Genomic DNA, 24,046 nt, shown 5'->3' on the forward strand with positions numbered 1-24,046 from the left:
GACCTTCTTGAAGCTGGCTGGTGAGCAAATCAAGGTTGTGATGAATACTTCCAGTAGGCATCAGCCTACCACTGACGTACAGTTGCTGCTGGACATGAAAGAGAAAGACAAGCAGATCATGTAAGTCACAGTCCTTTACTCTTTTTAGTATCATTGTATCCAAATATTTTGTACTTATGAGCTTAGGTAACCTGATATTTGATATTAGTATTAATAATTGATATTTTCTGATATTAATGGTATGCCTTCTCTTCCGTTTGTATTCATGGCCATTACTCCAGGCTTTACCAGGACCAGCCTCACCCCAAGGTCCTTCAACATGCAGCCAGCCTGAAAGTCCTTCTTGAGATGAAGGAGGATGAGAAGGTCTTGAAGAAAGTCTGCAGTGTTGCCAGCCTGGTCCAGCCTATCACAGATACCCAGCTCCAACCAGAGCTTCAACCAGAAACGGCTGTTTCTTCAAAGAGCCATGGTGGCTCCATAGGTGCTTCCAGGCATAAAGCGAAGATGAAGGGAGGAGGATGTTTCTGTGGCCTCATGAGGGCTTACGGGAGAGCTGTCAGGAGAGCTTTCAGGAGAGGCAGAGGAAAGAAAGTAAAACCTGTAAGTTGATCTTCGCAGTTGTTATTACGTAAACATGGTTACATTCATAATAAACATATAGTGTGCGTACCATGTTGGTTACCAATGGTGTCCTGGAGCTCTGAGCACATAGAGTAGAAGTTCATCTGAAAGGATTTTCTTTTCTTTTTAAGGATTGCACTGTGGGTGAGAAGACCAAAGGTGGAATCTCTCATGCAGAGAACATCATCTCCATGAATGCAGCTGCATCTTCTGTGAAGAATGGATTGCCATCAGTTTCCCACTACTCTGTAATCCACATTAATTATTAATCATTAATTAAACATTTGTTGCATTTGATTTGACTTTTTGACATTTGCTATTTTCATCTATTGCAGTGTTTTACAGTCGCTAGGACACATTTCTCAATACTTTCACGTTTTCAAAACTCTTCACACAGTGAGCACAACAGAAGTACATGTGGGCTAAACTGTAGATCATTTATCATTGCTTTGGCACAAAATGCATTCAATGACTACATCTTTCAAATTACATTCATTCTTTTCTCACTTCGACACAACAACTGCCAAAACTCTATGTACCTACAGGCCAATTTGCACATGCTTACATACTGTTTTCAAAACTGTTAAACTTCAGTTCAAAACAATAACATAATACAAAACTGAATAAGACAGAAATTTGCTACATTTCTACAGTAATATTGTAATGAAATATATATTTCGAATCAAAAAATTAAATGCTATAAAATGATCTCTACGGAAGGGTTGTGCTAGGTGAGGAAAGGGATGCAGAGAGAAGAAATAAGCCAACATTTGTATGGGACAATGTGGCATTTCACCACTCCCGTGCAGTCACCGAGTGGTTTGTAGCCCATCCCAGAATGGTGTCACTTTTCTTCCCACCTTACTGTCCATTCCCCAACCCCATAGAATAATTATTTTCCTCATGTAATGGAGGTGGAAGGTTTACTGTATGACCACCATCCACATGATCAAATGCCCCTCCTGGACGCAATGAATGCTGGATGCCTGGACATGGATCAGGCATGCCAGAAGATTCTTTCCTAGGTGTATTGCCCTAGATGACATACAGTAAGATGTGATGTGGATGAGAACCTGTGGCCAAATGCAGAAGATTAGCATTTATTGTATCTATATCAGTGGATGGTGTGTATACAAATTCTTGTATTCTGAAATTAGTGAAAACAAATATATATACCACATATTGAAGCATACTGCATAATGTCTGATTCCAGTAACATATATTGCAGTGAATTCTAAACAGTAGAGAGGTGTCTTTACATAACAAAACTTTGTATAATGCTACCTGTTGTTAGTGATTTTTAGGTCATTGTTTTGTGGGTGACGTGCATCCAACCAATAAATGGGCGGTGTGGATTTGCTGGATTAATTTGCAGCCAAATACAAGTTCCCCATGAAATTGTGCCGCTGATACAGTTACATCTTCTGGCACACTATTACCATTGCTGTGATCAACTCCTGGCTCTACAAACGGGACTGAAAAGCTCTCAATATTCCCAAGAAAAAGATGTTGAACAGGAGACTGTTTCAGGCGCAACTAGCTTCCCCTCTCATCCTGACAAACACAGCTGTCAACACACCAAGGAGAGGGCGGCCATCTTCAGTCAGTGGGAGCCCTTTGACATCGATAACAGTGACACCTCAGACACCTGTGACTGCTCAGAAGAGACCATCCTCAGGTAATGGGGGTCCACCAAATGGGGTCCCAGCCTAGAGGGCATGTGAACCACCAACGGATGTGCGCAGGGACATGGTGGCACATTTCCCAGTGAACACAACGAGAGGACGCTGCAGACACTGCATAAAAGGATATTCTAATATGCTCAACAGAAAGTGCAATCTCCGTCTCTGCTTTTCAGAGGAAAGGAACTGCTTTTGGGACTACCATTGCAAGTGAACAATGGCACTGGTTCTTTGAAGTTTTCATTTCATTTTGTATAATATGTATCAGTTTATTTTTATTTTATATAAATTCTGATTCATCAAAATATGACTGTTGGGTGATTATTATTAATGAAATGTACTGTTATAGTGCTATGTAAGCAATCCACACTCCAAATTAACCATTGTGTATTTGTTCTGACAGTTGGAGAGGAAATGCTGAAATTCTGCTCCCAACTAGGCCCAACGTTGCAATATTACGTTTCCCTAAAAACGTACAAAACATATTTTTTTAATTAATCCTTCATTATCTGCATCAGAGGACTCCTACAACTAGCCTGGTCCTAACCAGACTCTTGTACATTTCATTTGTACAGAGAGTCTGGGCTCGCTCCATTGACAAGCATTAACTTCCTTGAAGGCGGGTACTCTGTTGAAGTTTAAAACTATTGGATCTACCCAGAGCCACTCTGGATCTGCCATAACCAACCGCTAGCGTTTGCCTTAGCCAACTCGACTAACGGAGCTAGCTGGAAAATCAAACAAACCCTGTGGGGATCAAAGATTGTTCTTGCTCCGGCTTTAACTTCTGGATATTCGGCAGCGTTGCCACAACGGACCGAATGGCTTCGCTCGCATCTTTCTCCGCCGCCATTACGGAACTACAACACAAACTAGCGCACGACATCAACGTCATCGTTCTCAGCCACTCCCTCTGTTCGCAGATTGGACAGGTAGAACGTTAACCGGAGACATCTGACTTACGTACACCAAGCCCAGACGCAGTACGGAAGCAAAATCAAAATTGAGCGGAAGTACGTAGGAGGGCAGAGCCAGGCAATCTAGTAGAGCCTGTCCACTCCCTATTAAGCCCCATTGTACCGAGTTTGGTTGCAGTTCCACCAGAGTTCCACTGGGGGTGATCGCCGGCATGAGGCAATGAGTGCAGAATGAATGTGAGTCTATGGAGCTAGACGGCTAAATTTGTCTCTGCCTGATTGTCGTTGAGAAATCTCAGATTTTATTGTAATTTTTGCAAGTTCAACATGGATTATAGGTCAAAAGTTGAATTAAAGAATACTTATGTCCTTTCGATTTTCTTCTTCTGAGTCTTTGTTGCCCATAACACGCTAGCATTCTGCTAATGAATGCTGATTGTATGACGTCATTGACATTTTAAAAGGCTTTTTAGAAAACAAAAGCGACAAAAAAAATCTAACACCCAGCAGTGTGTATTTTCTTTGCCTCCCCTTTCGAATGAAACATTCAAATGACTAAACAAAACATTATATCATGAGAAACTTGGATTTTGAGGTGTATAGCTCAATAGACCTCCATTCATTCTGCATTTAATGGTGAGCGCCCTAATATGGAACCAGAGTGGAACTGCAACCAGTTCAGAAGCCGGAAGTTTCCCGAGAGTGGCAGTTCTCCCCATAGATATATATAAAGACTGGTTCTCCCCATACACATATCTTTGCTAGCGTCTAAGTGTGAGGGTGCATGATTGTTCTGGACCCACCCACAAGAAGAAACCATTTCCAAAATGCGGGGAGATACGTAGTGCTGTATTTGAACAATGGTTTAAATGTATAACATGAGCTATAAGTGCAACACGTTTAGATTAAAAGAGCCTACTATCAAAAATACAATAACGTATTTTCCAAAGTTTCCCGTCTTTAGTGCAACATTGGTGTAGTCTAAATATACGCCTACTACCGTCCAAAGTCCCCCCTAAACGAGCACGAATCGTGGCTTGTTATCGTTGTCTAAATAAACTGGCGTAAAAGCATTGTATAATCAGTGGAAGAACAAATGTATGACTGACTTGTCTAGCTAGCTACTCGTTCTCAAGGTGAGCGACAACACCGTAGTCTGCGTAAACATGTTATCTAATTACTAACACTACAGACTCAGATCTCAATGCGGTGCTGTGCTGTTTGTTGAAGAAGTGCAGGGCATTGACTCTTAGACGCTAGCTAGCTAGGTAACTTACTGTAAAGGCCTAGACTTGCTAAGCAAATAATTTCTACAGTGAATGGTTAGCCGTCGAACTAGTTTCAGTATTTTGCAAACCACCCTGTCCTGTAATCAACTGTCATGGTCCTATACACTTTGCCTAATGACCACTGGCACGTTATTGTTGTTTATCCGTCTTGTTCACCAACAGGAATAGTATTTGCTGCTGCTGTTGTTGCTTGACTGACAACTTAAGTTGTTTAATAAATACTCCCAATGCCCATTGTTGCTAGCCTTTAAGCTTTTAACGCAGGCATGTGAACAGCCCGTCCAACAAATTAACTGTCCATGTCATTCACCTTTGTGCTTTCCATTAATGACTGTCAACTTCATTCGAAGCACATCATGGGTTTACTTAATAAACTGACTGACGTCAAGGTCATGTCTCCAAGATAGATTAAATGCCACAAACCCAACCAATGATGTATTACGTAAACTAGTTACTGTACTGATGTCTTATTTTGTTTGTGCTCTGTATTAAGGCTAGCTCCATGAACAACCTGAATGATCCCCCCAGGTGGAATATCCCTGTTAGGCCAGACCCTGGAAGAGGTCCTGTGGACGGCAACCAATGGAATTATGCCCTGCTCGTGCCCATGCTGGGACTGGCTGCATTCCGTAAGCTCTCTGCCACATACTGCAGAACATGTGTCGTGTTCAGCCTATACAAAGTTACAACCAACATTTTTAGGGAGGGGGGGGGGGTCTTCTTTGTGTCAGGTTTTCCTGTGATATTCCTTTTAACCCTTGTGTTATCTTCGGGTCATTCTGACCCATCAGTCATTGTGACCCACCGTCGTATTGTGACAGATTTACCGCATACAAAGACAAAGTGAAGCATTTTCTTTTAACAGCTAGGCTGTCTCAGACCCCCCACATTGCAAAGGTTAAAATAAAATAAAATAAATTTGTTTTTGTATTGGGTAAAATTGGGTAAACACAACGATGGTTCGTTATGAACCTTTGGGTCATGTGACCCGAAGGCAGCACGAGGGTTAAATAAAACAAATATGCATATGCATACATCCAAAACATTATTGGGTGTGCTTTGCCTTCGGCAAGGGCACAACCTTTGTTCTCTCACATATATATTATTATTATTGGGTGTGCTCAAGCCTTCGGCGAGAGCACAACCTTTGTTCTCTCACATATATATTATTATTATTATTCTTTTTGCCCCCCTAAAACTCAGTCAATATTTGGCCTACATAGACAAAGTAGGTGTCAAAAGTTTCGTCTTGGTAGCGATTGAGTTTCTTCTATTGGAATTTACGTTCCGTTGCATGGTTTAGGCTGAAGTTAAGTTTTTGTGGCGAAAAGTGAAGCTAACGGTGGCTAATTTGCTAGCCACAGTCACTGACGTTACTAACGTCACTACGTCACTAACGTCACGAAAACACGCGTGACTACCTTTGGCAGAACATTCGTTTCGCATCTGTTAACTTGGGGGATAGCTAGGCTAACTATAGCTTTACTGCAAGGCAGCTGCAGAAACGCCACAAGCAAAGAGGCCAGGGTGATAACTATTTACTCATTTTACTTTGTGATATGACACACAATTGTCATGTGTAATGTACAGTATAAGCTGATATTATTAAGGAAGTACATCTACTTTCGGAAACAGTAGTCTACTATTTCACTGAAGTATTAGCATCATGACATTAGCCTGTGTTGCCCGGGCAACACATACTACAGTGGTCTATGATGTAGCGTTATCTGTTTTCAATCGTTAAAATAAACATTCCTCACATATACATTTTCGTTGTAGGATTTATTCTGACATTAGTAAACGATTTGTTGGTGAAATTACCATTACCTGTGGTTTCAAACCAGTGTAGCTCACTGCAACGCTGTACCTTACGTGAGACACACTACAAAAACATCTACACTACACAGCTGTTTAGGAAGTCAAACGGCGACAGAACATGTTCGGCACTCCCCTTACTTAAATCAAAAGTCTATCTAACTACTAAACTGAACTTCATTGCCACAGCCTAAACGTTGTCAATCTGTTCATGAAAATAATTAATTTCAGCTTAAACCGTACAACGGAACGTTAAATCCAATTCAACCAACGCAATCGCTACCAAGACGAACACAGCAGTAGTCTACTAGTACTGTACCAGAGTAGTACAATTTACCGGGGCAGCTTCTCCACACAGGGCTATATCGCATTTTGCGTTGTTACTGACAATGGTCGCTACCAGTGAGCTTTTTATGAATGAGCGATTTTCCACTAAATAAATGTCAAGCTTATTTACGTTTTGGGGGGCATATTTTCAGTTAGCAGATGGTACTGTTTGAATCGCGATTCCATCTTCTACTGCCGGGTAACGTCGTAGAATAATCTTCAAAGGGGGTTCTTTATTAATGAACTAGAGAGGGTACAATTTCTGGGGAAATTGTAGGGTGTGCTTGCTTGCGTCGGATGCACAGGGATCCGTTTTTGAATGACATTTTTACAACTGATTTCTGTATATTTTATATGAAAATGCATACTTATTATTTATAAAGATTAAATAGATTTAAAAGCATTTTTTTTTTTGCTCCTCATTTACAACTGAAAATACGAGTGAAGTGTAGAATGAAATAGATGTCTTCTCATTTCCCCTGCAAGAGGCAGCCTCATCGTTGAATCAAAACGAATAAATTTGGCAGACCGGTGTAAAAATGGACCTAATCTCTATGACTTAAACGTAATTTTAAGTTTTTCCCTTCTCGTGATATTTTCAGGCATGTAGCCTACTCATTGCATTCATTCATGAATAAAGAACCCCCTTTGAAGATTATTCTACGACGTTACCCGGCAGTAGAAGATGGAATCGCGATTCAAACAGTACCATCTGCTAACTGAATATGCCCCCAAAATAAGCTTGACATTTATTTAGTGGAAAATCGCTCATTCATAAAAAGCTCACTGGTAGCGATCATTGTCAGTAACAACGCAAAATACGATATAGCCCTGTGTGGAGAAGCTGCCCCGGTAAATTCTACTACTGTACAGTACAGTACTAGACTACTGCTGTGTTCGTCTTGGTAGCGATTGCGTTGGTTGAATTCGATTTAACGTTCCGTTGTACGGTTTAGGCTGAAATTAATTATTTTTATGAACAGATTGACAAAGTTAAGGCTGTGGCAATGAAGTTCAAGTTAGTAGTCAGATAGTTTCACCTATTGAAAGACTTTTGATTTAAGTAAGGGGAGTGCCAAACATGTTCTGTCGCCGTTTGACTTCCTACAGCTGTGTAGATGTTTTTGTAGTGTGTCTTGCGTAGGCTACAGCGTTGCAGTGAGCAACACTGGTTTGAAACCACAGGTAATGATAATTTCACCAACAAATCGTTTACTTGTAACGTCATAATAAATACTACAACGAAAATGTATTTGTGAGAAATGTTTATTTTAACGATTGAAAACAGATGCATCATAGACCACTGTAGTGTGTGTTGCCCGGGCAACAGAGGCTAATGTCATGCTAATGCTTCAGTGAAATAGTAGACTACCGTTTCCGAAAGTAGATGTGGGCCTACTTCCTTAATAATATCAGCTAATATTGTACATTTCACAATTGTGTTTCACATCACAAAGTAAAATGAGTAAATAGTTATCACCCTGGCCTCTTTGCTTGTGGCGTTTCTGCAGCTGCCTTGCATTAAAGCTATAGTTAGCCTAGCTATCCCCCAAGTTAACAGATGGAAACGAATGTTCTGCTACAGGTAGTCACGCGTGTTTTCGTGACGTTAGTAACGTCAGTGACTGTGGCTAGCAAATTAGCCACCGTTAGCTTCACTTTTCGCCACAAAAACTTAACTTCAGCCTAAACCATGCAACGGAACGTAAATAAAAATACAAGCAACTCAATCGCTACCAAGACGAAACTTTTGACACCTAGGTTGTCTATGTAGGCCAAATATTGACAAAGATTTAGGGGGGCAAAAATAAATAATAATAATAAATATATATGTGAGAGAACAAAGGTTGCGCTCTCGCCGAAGGCTTGAGCACACCCAATGAATGCAATGAGTAGGCTACATGCCTGAAAATATCACGAGAAGGGAAAAACTTAAAATGACGTTTAAGTCATAGAGATTAGGTCCATTTTTACACCGGTCTGCCAAATGTATTCATTTTGATTCAACAATGAGGCTGCCTCTTGCAGGGGAAATGAGAAGACATCTATTTCATTCTACACTTCAATCGTATTTTCAGTTGTAAATGAGCAGCATTTTTGTCTGTTTTAAAAAAAAATCTATTTAATCTTTATAAATAATAACTATGCATTTTCATATAAAATATAGGCCTACAGAAATCAGTTGTAAAAATGTAATTCAAAAACGGACCCCTGTGCAACCGACGCAAGCAAGCACACCCTACAATTTCCCCAGAAATTGTACCCTCTCTAGTTTATTGTTTATTTTCGCCCCCCTAAGGATCAGTCAATATTTGGACTACATACACAACGGCGGTGTCAAAAGGTTCGTCTTGGTAGCGATTGCGTTGGTTGTATTTTTATTTACGTTCCGTTGCATGGTTTAAGTAGAAATTGCGTTTTTGTGGTGAAAAGTGAAGCTAACGGTGGCTAATTTGCTAGCCACAGTCACTGACGTTACTAACGTCACTGCGTCACTAACGTCACGAAAACACGCGTGACTACCTGTAGCAGAACATTCGTTTCACATCTGTTAACTTGGGGGATAGCTAGGCTAACTATAGCTTTACTGCAAGGCAGCTGCAGGAACGCCACAAGCAAAGAGGCCAGGGTGATAACTATTTACTCATTTTACTTTGTGATGTGAAACACAATTATGAAATGTAATGTACAATATTAGCTGATATTATTAAGGAAGTAGGCCCACATCTACTTTTGGAAACGGTAGTCTACTATTTCACTGAAGCATTAGCATGACATTAGCCTCTGTTGCCCGGGCAACACATACTACAGTGGTCTATGATGCATCTGTTTTCAATCGTTAAAATAAACATTCCTCACAAATACATTTTCGTTGTAGGATTTATTATGACATTACATTACAAGTAAACGATTTGTGGGCGAAATTATCATTACCTGTGGTAATGTGCAGTGAGTGCAGTGAGTGAGTGCAGTGAGCAACCAGTGTTGCTCACTGCAAGGCTACAAAAACATCTAGTTAACCTACACAGCTGTAGGAAGTCAAACGGCGACAGAACATGTTCGGCACTCCCCTTACTTAAATCAAAAGTCTATCTAACTACTAACCTTAACTTCATTGCCACAGCCTAAACTTTGTCAATCTGTTCATGAAAATAATTAATTTCAGGCTAAACCGTACAACGGAACGTTAAATCAAATTCAACCAACGCAATCGCTACCAAGACGAACACAGCAGTAGTCTACTGTACTGTACAATTTACCGGGGCAGCTTCTCCACACATGGCTATATCGCACTTGGCGTTGTTACTGACAATGATCGCTACCAGTGAGCTTTTTATTTAAGCGATTTTCCACTAAATAAATGTCAAGCTTATTTACGTTTTTGGGGGCATATTTTCAGTTAGCAGATGGTACTGTTTGAATCGCGATTCCATCTTCTACTGCCGGTAACGTCGTAGAATAATCTTCAAAGGGGGTTCTTTATTCATGAATGAATGCAATATGAGTAGGCTAAATGCCTTAAAATATCACGAGAAGGGAAAAACTTAAAAGGACGTTTAAGTCATAGAGATTAGGTCAATTTTTACACCGGTCTGCCAAATTTATTCGTTTTGATTCAACGATGAGGCTGCCTCTTGCAGGGGAAATGAGAATACATCTATACCAGGTGAAATCAGTTTCATATTCGAGATTCAACAGACATTCATATTCGTACCTCCATTCAGGCTCCGCGTCATATTTAGGGACCGGGGTAAAAGAGTAGAAAGTCAGAATGTTTCTTCAATATCTTTGTCAAAATCGACCATACAAACTTCAAACTTGTTGCACATTCTTCTACTACTGACTGACCAATTTGTACAACCTTTGGTTTGGTGATAATGTTGATTATTGGATAACCTATATTGCCAATAAATCAATAAAAACACGAATATTTCTGTATTTTCTCAATATCTTTGTAAAAAATGAACATAGAAACTTCAGACCAGTTTCACATTATCTACTCCTAGCTGACCAAGTTGTCCAAGATTTGGTTTGGTGATAAAGTTGATTATTGATTAACACATAGCCGATAAATCAAGAAAAACACATTTTCCAATATTTCATCAATATCTTTGTCAACAATGATCACAGAAACTTCAAACTTGTTTCACATTCTTCTACTCCTAGCTGACCAGCTTGTCCAAGCTTTGGTTTGGTGATAAAGTTGATAATTGGATAACCTATATTGCCAATAAATCAAGAAAAACACAAATATTTCAGTATTTCCTCAATAACTTTGTCAGAAATGACCATAGAAACTTCAGACCTGTTTAACATTCTTCTATTCCTAGCTGACCAAGTTGTCCAAGATTTGGTTTGGTGATAGAGTTGATTATTGATTAATCCATAGCCAATAAATCAATAAAAACACCAATATTTCAGTGTTTCCTCAATATCTTTGTCAAAAATGAACATAGAAACTTCAGACCTGTTTCACATTCTTCTACTCCTAGCTGACCAAGTTGTCCAAGCTTTGGTTTGGTGATAAAGTTGATTATTGATTAATCCATAGCCAATAAGTCAATAAAAACACCAATATTTCTGTATTTACTCAATATCTTTGTAAAAAATGAACATAGAAACTTTGAACTTGTTGCACATTCTTCTAATACTAGCAGACCAAGTTGTCCAAGCTTTGGTTTGGTAATAAAGTTGATTATTGATTAACCTATAGCCAATAAATCAAGAAAAACACATTTTCCAATATTTCATCAATATCTTTGTCAACAATGATCACAGAAACTTCAAACTTGTTTCACATTCTTCTACTCCTAGCTGACCAGCTTGTCCAAGCTTTGGTTTGGTGATAAAGTTGATTATTGGATAACCTATATTGCCAATAAATCAAGAAAAACACCAATATTTCAGTATTTCCTCAATAACTTTGTCAAAAATGACCATAGAAACTTCAGACCTGTTTCACATTCTTCTATTCCTAGCTGACCAAGTTGTCCAAGCTTTGGTTTGGTGATAAAGTTGATTATTGATTAACCCATAGCCAATAAATCAATAAAAACACATTTCAGTGTTTCCTCAATATCTTTGTCAAAAATGAACATATAAACTTCAAACATGTTGCACATTCTTCTAATACTAGCAGACCAAGTTGTCCAAGCTTTGGTTTGGTGACCAAGTTGATTATTGATTAATCCATAGCCAATAAGTCAATACAAACACCAATATTTCTGTATTTCCTCAATAACTTTGTCAAAAATGAACATAGAAACTTCAAACTTGTTGCACATTCTTCTAATACTAGCAGACCAAGTTGTCCAAGCTTTGGTTTGGTGACCAAGTTGAATATTGATTAATCCATAGCCAATAAGTCAATAAAAACACCAATATTTCTGTATTTTCATAATATCTTTGTAAAAAATGAACATAGAAACTTTGAACTTGTTGCACATTCTTCTAATACTAGCAGACCAAGTTGTCCAAGCTTTGGTTTGGTGATGAAGTTGATTATTGATTAACCTATAGCCAATAAATCAAGAAAAACACATTTTCCAAAATTTCATCAATATCTTTGTCAACATTGATCAAAGAAACTTCAAACTTGTTTCACATTCTTCTACTCCTAGCTGGCTAGCTTGTCCAAGCTTTGGTTTGGTGATAAAGTTGATTATTGAATAACCTATATTGCCAATAAATCAAGAAAAACACCAATATTTCAGTATTTCCTCAATAACTTTGTCAAAAATGACCATAGAAACTTCAGACCTGTTTCACATTCTTCTACTCCTAGCTGACCAAGTTGTCCAAGATTTGGTTTGGTGATAGAGTTGATTATTGGTGTTTTTGTTGATTTATTGGCTATGGGTTAATCAATAATCAACTTTATCACCAAACCAAAGCTTGGACAACTTGGTCAGCTAGGAGTAGAATAATGTGAAACTGGTCTGAAGTTTCTATGTTCATTTTTGACAAAGTTATTGAGGAAATACTGAAATATTGGTGTTTTTATTGACTTATTGGCTATGGATTAATCAATAATCAACTTGGTCACCAAACCAAAGCTTGGACAACTTGGTCTGCTAGTATTAGAAGAATGTGCAACAAGTTTGAAGTTTCTGTGATCATTGTTGACAAAGATATTGATGAAATATTGGAAAATGTGTTTTTCTTGATTTATTGGCTATAGGTTAATCAATAATCAACTTTATCACCAAACCAAAGCTTGGACAACTTGGTCTGCTAGTATTAGAAGAATGTGCAACAAGTTCAAAGTTTCTACGTTCATTTTATACAAAGATATTGAGAAAATACAGAAATATTGGTGTTTTTATTGACTTATTGGCTATGGATTAATCAATATTCAACTTGGTCACCAAACCAAAGCTTGGAAAACTTGGTCAGCTAGGATTAGAAGAATGTGAAACAGGTCTGAAGTTTCTATGGTCATTTTTGACAAAGTTATTGAGGAAATACTGAAATATTGGTGTTTTTCTTGATTTATTGGCAATATAGGTTATCCAATAATCAACTTTATCACCAAACCAAAGCTTGGACAAGCTGGTCAGCTATGAGTAGAAGAATGTGAAACAAGTTTGAAGTTTCTGTGATCATTGTTGACAAAGATATTGATGAAATATTGGAAAATGTGTTTTTCTTGATTTATTGGCTATAGGTTAATCAATAATCAACTTTATCACCAAACCAAAGCTTGGACAACTTGGTCTGCTAGTATTAGAAGAATGTGCAACAAGTTCAAAGTTTCTATGTTCATTTTTTACAAAGATATTGAGGAAATACAGAAATATTGGTGTTTTTATTGACTTATTGGCTATGGATTAATCAATAATCAACTTGGTCACCAAACCAAAGCTTGGACAACTTGGTCTGCTAGTATTAGAAGAATGTGCAACAAGTTTGAAGTTTCTATGTTCATTTTTGACAAAGTTATTGAGGAAATACTGAAATATTGGTGTTTTTGTTGATTTATCGGCTATGTGTTAATCAATAATCAACTTTATCACCAAACCAAAGGTTGTACAAATTGGTCAGTCAGTAGTAGAAGAATGTGCAACAAGTTTGAAGTTTGTATGGTCGATTTTGACAAAGATATTGAAGAAACATTCTGACTGTCTACTCTTTTACACAATTATGAAATGTAATGTACAATATTAGCTGATATTATTAAGGAAGTAGGCCCACATCTACTTTTGGAAACGGTAGTCTACTATTTCACTGAAGCATTAGCATGACATTAGCCTCTGTTGCCCGGGCAACACATACTACAGTGGTCTATGATGCATCTGTTTTCAATCGTTAAAATAAACATTCCTCACAAATACATTTTCGTTGTAGGATTTATTATGACATTACATTACAAGTAAACGATTTGTGGGCGAAATTATCATTACCTGTGGTTTCAAACCAGTGTTGCTCACTGCAAGGCTACAAAAACATCTAGTTAACCTACACAGCTGTAGGAAGTCAAACGGCGACAGAACATGTTCGGCACTCCCCTTACTTAAATCAAAAGTCTATCTAACTACTAACCTTAACTTCATTGCCACAGCCTAAACTTTGTCAATCTGTTCATGAAAATAATTAATTTCAGGCTAAACCGTACAACGGAACGTTAAATCAAATTCAACCAACGCAATCGCTACCAAGACGAACACAGCAGTAGTCTACTGTACTGTACAATTTACCGGGGCAGCTTCTCCACACAGGGCTATATCGCACTTGGCGTTGTTACTGACAATGATCGCTACCAGTGAGCTTTTTATTTAAGCGATTTTCCACTAAATAAATGTCAAGCTTATTTACGTTTTTGGGGGCATATTTTCAGTTAGCAGATGGTACTGTTTGAATCGCGATTCCATCTTCTACTGCCGGTAACGTCGTAGAATAATCTTCAAAGGGGGTTCTTTATTCATGAATGAATGCAATATGAGTAGGCTAAATGCCTTAAAATATCACGAGAAGGGAAAAACTTAAAAGGACGTTTAAGTCATAGAGATTAGGTCAATTTTTACACCGGTCTGCCAAATTTATTCGTTTTGATTCAACGATGAGGCTGCCTCTTGCAGGGGAAATGAGAATACATCTATACCAGGTGAAATCAGTTTCATATTCGAGATTCAACAGACATTCATATTCGTACCTCCATTCAGGCTCCGCGTCATATTTAGGGACCGGGGTAAAAGAGTAGAAAGTCAGAATGTTTCTTCAATATCTTTGTCAAAATCGACCATACAAACTTCAAACTTGTTGCACATTCTTCTACTACTGACTGACCAATTTGTACAACCTTTGGTTTGGTGATAATGTTGATTATTGGATAACCTATATTGCCAATAAATCAATAAAAACACGAATATTTCTGTATTTTCTCAATATCTTTGTAAAAAATGAACATAGAAACTTCAGACCAGTTTCACATTATCTACTCCTAGCTGACCAAGTTGTCCAAGATTTGGTTTGGTGATAAAGTTGATTATTGATTAACACATAGCCGATAAATCAAGAAAAACACATTTTCCAATATTTCATCAATATCTTTGTCAACAATGATCACAGAAACTTCAAACTTGTTTCACATTCTTCTACTCCTAGCTGACCAGCTTGTCCAAGCTTTGGTTTGGTGATAAAGTTGATAATAGGATAACCTATATTGCCAATAAATCAAGAAAAACACAAATATTTCAGTATTTCCTCAATAACTTTGTCAGAAATGACCATAGAAACTTCAGACCTGTTTAACATTCTTCTATTCCTAGCTGACCAAGTTGTCCAAGATTTGGTTTGGTGATAGAGTTGATTATTGATTAATCCATAGCCAATAAATCAATAAAAACACCAATATTTCAGTGTTTCCTCAATATCTTTGTCAAAAATGAACATAGAAACTTCAGACCTGTTTCACATTCTTCTACTCCTAGCTGCCCAAGTTGTCCAAGCTTTGGTTTGCTGATAAAGTTGATTATTGATTAATCCATAGCCAATAAGTCAATAAAAACACCAATATTTCAGTGTTTCCTCAATATCTTTGTCAAAAATGAACATAGAAACTTTGAACTTGTTGCACATTCTTCTAATACTAGCAGACCAAGTTGTCCAAGCTTTGGTTTGGTAATAAAGTTGATTATTGATTAACCTATAGCCAATAAATCAAGAAAAACACATTTTCCAATATTTCATCAATATCTTTGTCAACAATGATCACAGAAACTTCAAACTTGTTTCACATTCTTCTACTCCTAGCTGACCAGCTTGTCCAAGCTTTGGTTTGGTGATAAAGTTGATAATAGGATAACCTATATTGCCAATAAATCAAGAAAAACACAAATATTTCAGTATTTCCTCAATAACTTTGTCAGAAATGACCATAGAAACTTCAGACCTGTTTAACATTCTTCTATTCCTAGCTGACCAAGTTGTCCAAGATTTGGTTTGGTGATAGAGTTGATTATTGATTAATCCATAGCCAATAAATCAATAAAAACACCAATATTTCAGTGTTTCCTCAATATCTTTGTCAAAAATGAACATAGAAACTTCAGACCTGTTTCACATTCTTCTACTCCTAGCTGACCAAGTTGTCCAAGCTTTGGTTTGGTGATAAAGTTGATTATTGATTAATCCATAGCCAACAAGTCAATAAAAACACCAATATTTCAGTGTTTCCTCAATATCTTTGTCAAAAATGAACATAGAAACTTTGAACTTGTTGCACATTCTTCTAATACTAGCAGACCAAGTTGTCCAAGCTTTGGTTTGGTAATAAAGTTGATTATTGATTAACCTATAGCCAATAAATCAAGAAAAACACATTTTCCAATATTTCATCAATATCTTTGTCAACAATGATCACAGAAACTTCAAACTTGTTTCACATTCTTCTACTCCTAGCTGACCAGCTTGTCCAAGCTTTGGTTTGGTGATAAAGTTGATTATTGGATAACCTATATTGCCAATAAATCAAGAAAAACACAAATATTTCAGTATTTCCTCAATAACTTTGTCAGAAATGACCATAGAAACTTCAGACCTGTTTAACATTCTTCTATTCCTAGCTGACCAAGTTGTCCAAGATTTGGTTTGGTGATAGAGTTGATTATTGATTAATCCATAGCCAATAAATCAATAAAAACACCAATATTTCAGTGTTTCCTCAATATCTTTGTCAAAAATGAACATAGAAACTTCAGACCTGTTTCACATTCTTCTACTCCTAGCTGACCAAGTTGTCCAAGCTTTGGTTTGGTGATAAAGTTGATTATTGATTAATCCATAGCCAATAAGTCAATAAAAACACCAATATTTCAGTGTTTCCTCAATATCTTTGTCAAAAATGAACATAGAAACTTTGAACTTGTTGCACATTCTTCTAATACTAGCAGACCAAGTTGTCCAAGCTTTGGTTTGGTAATAAAGTTGATTATTGATTAACCTATAGCCAATAAATCAAGAAAAACACATTTTCCAATATTTCATCAATATCTTTGTCAACAATGATCACAGAAACTTCAAACTTGTTTCACATTCTTCTACTCCTAGCTGACCAGCTTGTCCAAGCTTTGGTTTGGTGATAAAGTTGATTATTGGATAACCTATATTGCCAATAAATCAAGAAAAACACCAATATTTCAGTATTTCCTCAATAACTTTGTCAAAAATGACCATAGAAACTTCAGACCTGTTTCACATTCTTCTACTCCTAGCTGACCAAGTTGTCCAAGCTTTGGTTTGGTGATAAAGTTGATTATTGATTAACACATAGCCGATAAATTAACAAAAACACCAATATTTCAGTATTTCCTCAATAACTTTGTCAGAAATGAACATTGAAACTTCAGACCAGTTTCACATTATTCTACTCCTAGCTGACCAACTTGTTCAAGATTTGGTTTGGTGATAAAGTTGATTATTGATTAACCTATAGCCAATAAATCAAGAAAAACACATTTTCCAATATTTCATCAATATCTTTGTCAACAATGATCACAGAAACTTCCAACTTGTTTCACATTCTTCTACTCCTAGCTGACCAGCTTGTCCAAGCTTTGGTTTGGTGATAAAGTTGATTATTGGATAACCTATATTGCGAATAAATCAAGAAAAACACCAATATTTCAGTATTTCCTCAATAACTTTGTCAAAAATGACCATAGAAACTTCAGACCTGTTTCACATTCTTCTATTCCTAGCTGACCAAGTTGTCCAAGCTTTGGTTTGGTGATAAAGTTGATTATTGATTAACCCATAGCCAATAAATCAATAAAAACACATTTTAGTGTTTCCTCAATATCTTTGTCAAAAATGAACATAGAAACTTCAAACATGTTGCACATTCTTCTAATACTAGCAGACCAAGTTGTCCAAGCTTTGGTTTGGTGACCAAGTTGATTATTGATTAATCCATAGCCAATAAGTCAATACAAACACCAATATTTCTGTATTTCCTCAATATCTTTGTCAAAAATGAACATAGAAACTTCAAACTTGTTGCACATTCTTCTAATACTAGCAGACCAAGTTGTCCAAGCTTTGGTTTGGTGACCAAGTTGAATATTGATTAATCCATAGCCAATAAGTCAATAAAAACACCAATATTTCTGTATTTTCATAATATCTTTGTAAAAAATGAACATAGAAACTTTGAACTTGTTGCACATTCTTCTAATACTAGCAGACCAAGTTGTCCAAGCTTTGGTTTGGTGATGAAGTTGATTATTGATTAACCTGTTTACGCTCCTGTTTCGCCCGCGAGACAAAAATGCTGCCTCCCCCTTCCTCAGTTACGACGCACTAAATTCTAAAAAATATATTTTTTAGACGCTACACATGTTATACATCGTTGGAAAGCTACGATTCTTGTGCTTCCATTGAAATAAACCAATTCAAGATCAAGTCGCAATAGCAAGCAAAGTCAACGTCTTTTTCCGGTGAACATTCCTTCAACAATGCCAAAGAAAAAAGTTGTACTCACCCTAAGTTGTTCAAATAGGTCCAGGTGTGCAAATCATGCCATCAAAACTTGATCTGCGTAAGTCCCAAGGGTTCAAAGTATCTAACCATGTAAAGTAATTCGTCCAAATACAATGTTTTACGTTCATGAATAGCCATTATCCTTTGTTTCATTATGCAAGTTAGCCGACGGAAGAAACAACTTGTTCACATAAAAGTGTTATTTTCTCCGATTTATCAACGGAGTATTTACAAAATGAAGGTCTCAAAATGTCCGTTGAACCCTCCCCTTTTGATTGACACCTTGTTCGACCCAATAGGAGCTTCCATGCCCCGTTGACAGCCCTCTAAAGCCAACTAGGTCTGTGCGTCCTGCCCCCCCCCGCCCCCCCCCCCCACACTCGTTCTAAACAAATTTCTCGAACTGGCTTCGACTGGCTCTGAAATTAGCTCGTTAGCCTTGTAGCTGACAGCTAGCTGAAAATGCCAATACCTCATTTGTATGCGTCTGTGGAGCCTTCAAAATAACAGTCGATTGCGCAATATGGTTGACAGAATCAGTGTTCTTTGTGCGCCAATCCTTGGAATCAGATAAAGCACTCCAATGTGTTCATGCTTCAGTTTTTGTGTTTCAGTATTACTAATTAGGGATTTAGCTATTATATATGATATTTCTAAGTACCAGAGATGGGCCAGAGATAACAATTATGAAAAATAATACCTTTTTATTTGACCTTGACCTTGGTTACAAAGGGTCATTTTGGAGTCTCCAAAAGACCCTTTTAGAAAATTCCTGGATGTACTCTTATAAAAACATGTGTCAAATATGAATATATTGTGGTATTATGTTTGACTTTTGATTTGAATTGGGTAAGGCTTCAACCTGTGGTCCAATTTAGTCTTCCAGATAATACCTACCACCTCTAGGCCTCTTCAGGCCTCTGTTTTCAAAACAAAATCTAGGCGGAAATAGAAATTTTCACTTTCCTTGTGTTCAAGCTTCTATTACTCAACACTAGAAGGACTGACAGGGGTCCTGACAACAGGGGACATAACTTCAGAGTGTCAGCTTTCAAAAGAGATCATTTACATGCATGTACTCCAAATGGTTCAAGAACAGCTTCCAATTTACTTTGGGTATGCTGTTTAGGCGTTTTCAGGCAAATTTAACAGGAACATGAAAAGGTTAACCTATAGCCAATAAATCAAGAAAAACACATTTTCCAATATTTCATCAATATCTTTGTCAACATTGATCAAAGAAACTTCAAACTTGTTTGTACAACCGTACAACCGTACAACGTTCCGTTGTACGGTTTAGCCTGAAATTAATTATTTTCATGAACAGATTGACAAAGTTTAGGCTGTGGCAATGAAGTTAAGGTTAGTAGTTAGATAGACTTTTGATTTAAGTAAGGGGAGTGCCGAACATGTTCTGTCGCCGTTTGACTTCCTACAGCTGTGTAGGTTAACTAGATGTTTTTGTAGTGTCTCGCGTAGGCTACAGCCTTGCAGTGAGCAACACTGGTTTGAAACCACAGGTAATGATAATTTCGCCCACAAATCGTTTACTTGTAATGTCATAATAAATCCTACAACGAAAATGTATTTGTGAGGAATGTTTATTTTAACGATTGAAAACAGATGCATCATAGACCACTGTAGTATGTGTTGCCCAGGCAACAGAGGCTAATGTCATGATGCTAATACTTCAGTGACATAGTAGACTACTGTTTCCGAAAGTAGATGTACTTCCTTAATAAAATCAGCTTATATTGTACATTACACGTCACAATTGTGTGTCATATCACAAAATAAAATTAGTAAATAGTTATCACCCTGGCCTCTTTGCTTGTGGCGTTTCTGCAGCTGCCTTGCAGTAAAGCAGTTCGCTTAGCTATCTCCCAGAAGTTAACGAGCTGCTAAACTAATGTTCTGCTAGAGGTAGTCACGTGAGTTTTCGTGACGTTAGTGACGTAAGTAGCTTCATTGACTGTGGCTAGCAAGTTAGCCACCGTTAGCTTCACTAACGGTGGCTAACACTAAGTTTTAATTTTCTATGTTCATTTTTTACAAAGATATTGAGAAAATACAGAAATATTCGTGTTTTTATTGATTTATTGGCAATATAGGCTACCCAATAATCAACATTATCACCAAACCAAAGGTTGTACAAATTGGTCAGTCAGTAGTAGAAGAATGTGCAACAAGTTTGAAGTTTGTATGGTCGATTTTGAGAAAGATATTGAAGAAACATTCTGACTGTCTACTCTTTTACCCCGGTCCCTAAATATGACGCGGAGCCTGAACGGAGGTACGAATATGAATGTCTGTTGAATCTCGAATATGAAACTGATTTCACCTCGGTGACATCTATTTCATTCTACACTTCACTCCTATTTTCAGATGTAAATGAGCAGCAAAAAAATTCTTTTAAATCTATGTAATCTTTATAAATAACAAGTATGCATTTTTATATAAAATATACAGAAATATCAGTTGTAAAAATGTCATCCAAAAACGGACCCCTGTGCAACCAACGCAAGCAAGCACACCCTACAATTTCCCCAGAAATTGTACCCTCTCTAGTTTATACTAGTTTACAATTGATGAACTTTTTAGAATGAACAGTTTTTGGGAAAAGAACTTATAACATATTTGGTGATTACACTGTATTAATGGCAATTAGCTAGTTGGTTCCTTCTTTACATCAGCCTTCTTTTTCCTCAGGTTGGATCTGGAGCCGTGAGTCCCAGAGAGAGATCCAGAGTCTGAGGGCCCAGTACAACAGAAACATGTCGACGGTGACCAGCGACCTGGAGGACAAGTACCGTGACTCCCTGACAGAGAACCGCCGTACGGCCGCCCTGCTGGAGCTGGAGCTGGAGAAGGAGCGCCAGCGTGTCGTGGGCTACCGCCAGGCCCTCATCTCCCAGAGCCAGCAGCTCATGGGGGAACGCAAGCAGCTGCAGCAAGAGAGGGAGCTTCTGGAGCAAGAGAAGAGGAACGTTCTGGAGTCGGGTGCTGCCGGGGCTGTTTTGCGCCACTCCCTGAACCGGGAAAGCGAGTGGCACAGGCATGCGTCGGCAACGCTGAAGGAGCTGGAGGGAGAGCTGGTGGAAAGGCAGAGCGCCTACTGCAGCCTCATCCTGCCCAGGGAGCAGAGGCTGGAGATGGAGAAGAACCTCCTGCTGAAGGTGGTGAAGGAGCCACTGGGAGGAGACATCGACCTGGAGACGGACCTCAAGGACATTTTTAAGAACGACCGGCACTGTGCTGACCTCCTCAACATGGACAAGAGGAAGAACGGCAGCCTGATGTGGGTCTACCTACGATACTGGCAGCTGCAGGTCACTATGCAGAAACATAAGAAAGCTGAGGATGTCATAATGGGTACCCAACCAAACTTTAAGTGACCTTTATACAAGACTCTGGGTTGATTTTCAGGACACAGAAAAAAACTAATCTTGAGTACCTATTAAAACTAGTCCTGAACAGATATTAAGGCTTGTTCAGGGTTTAGATTAAGACTAATATTAGACTGAATTTCAAAAAGAGTTTTCTCTAAACATTTAGAGAAGGCCCATGAGAGTAAATCTCTGTGGGATTTTGGGGGTGACATAAAATAAAGTATCTTCCTTGAAAGCGATTTGCAGTCTAGGACTAGGAATCTAGGACTGCAAAACCTATAATTAGGATTATACCTGAGTTTGGTATCTTAATCCATGTTCATCATACATATCTCTTGACTACTGACTATTACCATAGAACGTCTGCTGCAGAAACCCACGTTAATTACTATAACCCATAGTGTCACAGTAAGTAAATGTAAAATGTTATGATGATTTGACCTGAGATGCTCTTTGTGCATGACGTAGTCCCAGATCAACATTGGATGTTATTGTTTGGCTCCTCGCAATTACTGTACCAATCAACTTACCCCAGGAAATGGGGCAGGGGACAGAGTAACAGGAATATATTTGGCCTACATTATCTTTGTGGACTTCAGATAGTGAGAAAGCAGGTGGAAACTATGCAAAACTATGTCTAAAGTCTAAAGCGTAATGCCTACCAGTCACGCACAGATGCTGTTGCAGGGTTTTTTCATGTATTAGGTGGGGTTTATGCCATGGATATTAGTTATTGATGCCCAAGAGTGGAATTACTTGACAATCACTGTTTAACATGATATCATGAATAAGAAATGGCCAATAGCAGTATGTTATCTGTTATTATTGAGTTTATTTGCTGTGTACATGTGTGCTTCAAGAATGTGTATAGGAAATGAGGGAAGGGTGTTCATGATGTAGGAGTGGTGATTCAGTTTCTCGGTCCTTCGTGTCCATATTATCAAATGTATCATAATTATAAAAGGTAAAAGGCATCCTGGATCCACACTCTTGACCACAGGTAACCCTGTGGAGCTCATGCAAACTGCTACATTGTTTAGCAGCAGCACTAATCTATTGTTTTTGCACAACTCTACACCTCCTGAGCCAGATAGAATAGCTGGTACCAAACTTGAATTGAGAGTTAGATTTGTCTGTGTAAATGTAAAGATATACACACAATTGTGTGTAAATAGTATGCACCATCAAAAAGACATTGGGAGACCATCCTGTACGATCCTATGAATAAAGCCTTTGTGTGGATTTACTGTTTATAAGTCTTCGTCTTCCTGATTAGCTTGACCAGTTAACATTTCACACTAGCCTACGGGTTGTAAACAGTACAATCACAGACATCATAAACCTGAAGTGCAGTAGTTTCTGTGTTTCACCAGTAGATGGCGAGACAAGCACAGCCCCCTAAAGACTTTTTGATAGTGGCCTGTTGGGTTCAGGCTGTTTTCTGTGTCCAATTTAGAATGATAGTTTTTACAAAAGTTACCACAGTAAATGTGTAAAATATCTATGGTCCTGTTTCATACTGGGGAACTTTGAAGTTTGTCAGCGTTTTTTTCCTTCCCTTATTTTCACATGCTTGATATGCTGATTTATTGTAGCCCACGCATCAAAGTCAAACAGTCATCCCTCCATCATCCCTCTCATCTCTGAAAGGACAGGGAGGACTCCCGTGGTGGGGAGATGAGAGATTCTTTGCTTTAGTTCCATCACATGGTAACTCTGTACTCATGTATTATGATTAAATGAACAAACTCAAAAGTAAAAAATACACTGACTGCTGGACATCAAAGTTATTCTGATGATTCCATTGAATTATTCAATATTTAAATAATGAAACATTTATACAAGTTTTTATACAAAACGTATGGAAAAAACTCACTCAGCACTATTGAGCTAAAATTGTAAAATGTCACATCACTTTGAGTGAAATAAATTGGAATTGTGAATAAAAATACGTTATGTACATATTTAAACAATCCCTTATTAATACATGACCTTTAGAATGTTGTGTTCTGATATGGCCAATG

The 24,046-nt window shown here is 37.9% G+C and overlaps 1 protein-coding gene and 1 long non-coding RNA gene across 2 annotated transcripts in view; both read left to right on the forward strand.

Moving 5' to 3' along the window:
- LOC134023037 (uncharacterized) overlaps positions 1-24,046 on the forward strand; it is a 258,879-nt gene that overhangs the window by 124,143 nt on the left and 110,690 nt on the right. The gene's annotated exons all lie outside the window — the stretch shown is intronic.
- On the forward strand, positions 4,218-23,278 carry LOC134023013 (coiled-coil domain-containing protein 127-like). The gene is made up of 3 exons (XM_062464807.1): positions 4,218-4,359; positions 5,006-5,141; positions 21,343-23,278. Exons 2-3 carry the CDS (start codon positions 5,015-5,017, stop codon positions 22,026-22,028), a joined length of 813 nt encoding a protein of 270 aa, XP_062320791.1. The 5' UTR covers positions 4,218-4,359; positions 5,006-5,014; the 3' UTR covers positions 22,029-23,278.

This window comes from Osmerus eperlanus, chromosome 7, assembly GCF_963692335.1.
Source record: "Osmerus eperlanus chromosome 7, fOsmEpe2.1, whole genome shotgun sequence".
NCBI classification, from domain to species: Eukaryota; Metazoa; Chordata; class Actinopteri; order Osmeriformes; family Osmeridae; genus Osmerus; species Osmerus eperlanus.

Excerpts from the sequence above, each read along its gene's own strand:
- LOC134023013 (XM_062464807.1), top strand. The coding sequence starts at position 5,015 with ATGAACAACCTGAATGATCCCCCCAGGTGGAATATCCCTGTTAGGCCA. Across the intron at positions 5,142-21,342 it reads GCTGGGACTGGCTGCATTCC|GTTGGATCTGGAGCCGTGAG; the intron begins GTAAGCTCTCTG and ends CTTTTTCCTCAG.